We start from the raw sequence: 3,080 nt of genomic DNA, 5'->3' as shown, positions 1-3,080 counted from the left end.
ATCATTAAGCTACAACGATTTGTCAACTATGCTCAGTGTTTTCTGTACTTTGGTATTTTTCCAGAAGATCAAGTTCTCGAGGCTGATAACATAATAAGGTTGTGGATGGCTGAGGGTTTCGTACCAAATGGAGAAGAAAGAATGGAGGATGTCGCTGAAGGCTTCTTGAATGAGCTAATAAGACGAAGCTTGGTTCAAGTGGTGCATACGTTTTGGGAAAAAGTTACTAAATGTAGGGTTCATGATTTACTCCGTGATCTTGCCATACAAAAGGCATCCGACACAAACCTCTTTGACATTTATCATCCAAGAAAGCACTCCAAATCCTCTTCATGTATCAGACTTGCCATTCATGGCCAAGGAGAAAGGTATCACTTACTTGATCTTTCTAATTTGAAGTTGAGGTCAATTATGTTCTTCAATCTAGGTTTTCCTAATGTGTTCCAACATATAGATGTGTTTCGACATATATATGTGTTGTACTTGGATATTTTTTATGGTGAAGTTATACCTGATGCCATAGGGAGTTTGTACCACCTAAAGTTGTTAAGCTTGAGAGGTATCCGTGATCTTCCATCTTCCATTGGCAACCTCAAGAATCTACAGACACTTGTTGACAATGCGTGGATATTCGCCTCCTGCAAACTACCCCGCAAGACAGCTAACCTGATAAATCTAAGACATTTAGTTGTTCAGTATTCAAAACCTCTGGCACATATAAGCAAACTCACTAGTCTTCAAGTTCTTGAAGGCGTTGGTTGTGATCAATGGAAAGATGTTGACCCTGTTGATTTAGTCAATCTTCGAGAATTAAGTATGCATTGTATTACGAAATCCTACTCCCTAAACAACATTAGCAGCCTGAAAAACCTTAGCACTCTCACATTGTTGTGTAAAGATGATGAATCATTCCCAGCCCTTGAATTTGTTAATTGTTGTGAAAAGCTCCAGAAATTGTGGTTAAGAGGGAAAATAGAGAAATTGCCAGATCTGTTTCCAAATTCCATCACAATGATGCTTCTTTGGAAGTCAAAACTCATGGAAGATCCGATGCCTATTTTGGGAATGTTGCCAAACCTAAGGAATCTCAAACTAGAAGATGCTTATGAAGGAAAAGAAATAATGTGCAGTGATAACAGTTTCAGTCAACTAGAGTTCCTTCGTCTTGATGGTCTTGAGAACCTAGAAACATGGCATTTAGGCACAAGTGCAATGCCTCTCATTAAAGGTCTTGGTATCTATGACTGTCCAAATTTAAAGGAGATTCCTGAGAGAATGAAAGACGTGGAGCTGTTGAAGAGGAATTAGATGTGATGTCTTCATAATCGTAGAGGTATTGATGGGGGCATGGCATTTCTGCCAAGCACATATTGGTTATTAATTGAGTGGTTTTAGTGTTTCATTTCTTATTATTGTTTTAAGCTTTGTAATTGGTTTGAACATAATTGGTCTACTGTATGTTCTCTTGCTTATCCACATTTAAGACGATGCTTTATTTATATGTTAAAAAAATGAAATTAAAAATACGCTCTTCTCCACAATTTAGTAGTATTTTTTTGTTCCTCTTTTATATAAATATAAATATAAATAATATTTGTGTTAAATCAACAGAGAAGAAGCTCTCACTTCATCAACTTGCCTTCTCCAACCATCAATCAAGTTTGCTGTTTTTTCTTATGTTTTCGTTTTTCAATGTTTAATTTCTTTCTGTTTTTGGCTTTTCTTAGTGTGTGGAAACATGTGTTGGAAAACAACCTTTTTTTTTTTTTTGGATTTTGTGATGATTTAATTAACGGAAAAAGGGTTTCTAATATTCTTAAATCTTGTTAAATGAATAAAAATATCCTTAGTTGATAGTTTGATCCAAAAATATCATTGTCTTCAATAGTTTGATCTATAAATGTTGTTATTGTTACTTAATAAGTCAAAACTGTCTTTTTCCAATTAAATTTATTATTTCTCTTTTTTTGAAGCACGTTCTTTTCCTAATAATGATTTTTCTTCATTAGAAAATGTTTATCCTACTTCAATTAATGACGGGGTTGCTATGAGGGCATATAATAAAAGAAGTTGAGAACTTGCTCAGTGTATAGTGAGAATAACAAAAAAAAAAAACTTTCAAACTCGCTTAGAATGTAGTGATTTTTGGAAAAAGAAATAGTGAGCAAATCGCACATAAGTCAACGAGAAAAAAAGATAAAACCAAAGAGAAAATTGCTCATAATTCAACTATTTAAACAAAAGGACATTAAAGAACTAAACTCAATTATTTGCAACACAAAAGTAAAAAAAGATATATACATTCTATTTCTACCATAGTAGAAGAGTGAGTGAGAATAGGGCATCAACATTTGTGTTTATAGTTATCATTAAAACATTTCAAAATACATTCAAAGTTTAAATATGGGAGAAAGTGACATTTCTTTAATAATATTATTTATTACTTCACTCAATTTTGTAAACAAATCTAACCAACAAAATATAAAAAAAATATTCATTAAAAAAATGTCACCAATACCCTTTCCTCTTGAGGTTATAAACATAAATGGTGTACACCATTTAAATACAAATTTTGTCTTAAATATTCATACTTGTACTTTAGTATGCGCATGACACTAATAAGGATTACCATAAGTATTTCAATATTTTATTTTTATATGTAACATATCTTTTACAAAATATTATTACTCTATTAATATTTGAGTAAGACTATCATAGAGAGATAATTTTACAAAAAAGGTGTACTTGGTTGTTATCATGAATGATGATTATATATACTTCAGTAGAATAATTTAATTTTAATATATGAATAACATCACCTATGGTGAAAAATATTTCATTTCGTTAAGTTTCTACCTTATCTTTGTGGAGTTGTAGTCTTCTCCTTTTTTTTGCCGCATACATATCATATAGTTGTTGTCTAATGAAAGTATTAGTATCTTATAGAAGTTGTATCATGATATTAAATATTTAAAATTTTCAATAATAAAAAACAATAGATGAATAAAATGTAAAGTATTATTTATAGAATCATTAATATGATATAAGATCATTTAATGATCAATCACAATTTTCTTATC

At 31.2% G+C, this 3,080-nt stretch overlaps 1 protein-coding gene across 1 annotated transcript; it reads left to right on the top strand.

The window, feature by feature from the left end:
* Positions 1-64: 64 nt before the first annotated feature.
* LOC125852222 (inactive disease susceptibility protein LOV1-like) lies at positions 65-1,308 on the top strand (the record flags this gene model as incomplete). Its single annotated transcript, XM_049531957.1, has 1 exon — positions 65-1,308. A coding segment is annotated over one exon (1,244 nt), but the record flags the coding sequence as incomplete, so codon positions are not given.
* Positions 1,309-3,080: the final 1,772 nt, after the last annotated feature.

Source organism: Solanum stenotomum, unplaced genomic scaffold (assembly GCF_019186545.1).
Source record: "Solanum stenotomum isolate F172 unplaced genomic scaffold, ASM1918654v1 scaffold33028, whole genome shotgun sequence".
Lineage (NCBI taxonomy): Eukaryota > Viridiplantae > Streptophyta > Magnoliopsida > Solanales > Solanaceae > Solanum > Solanum stenotomum.
This window is presented reverse-complemented; position numbering and strand designations above follow the sequence as displayed.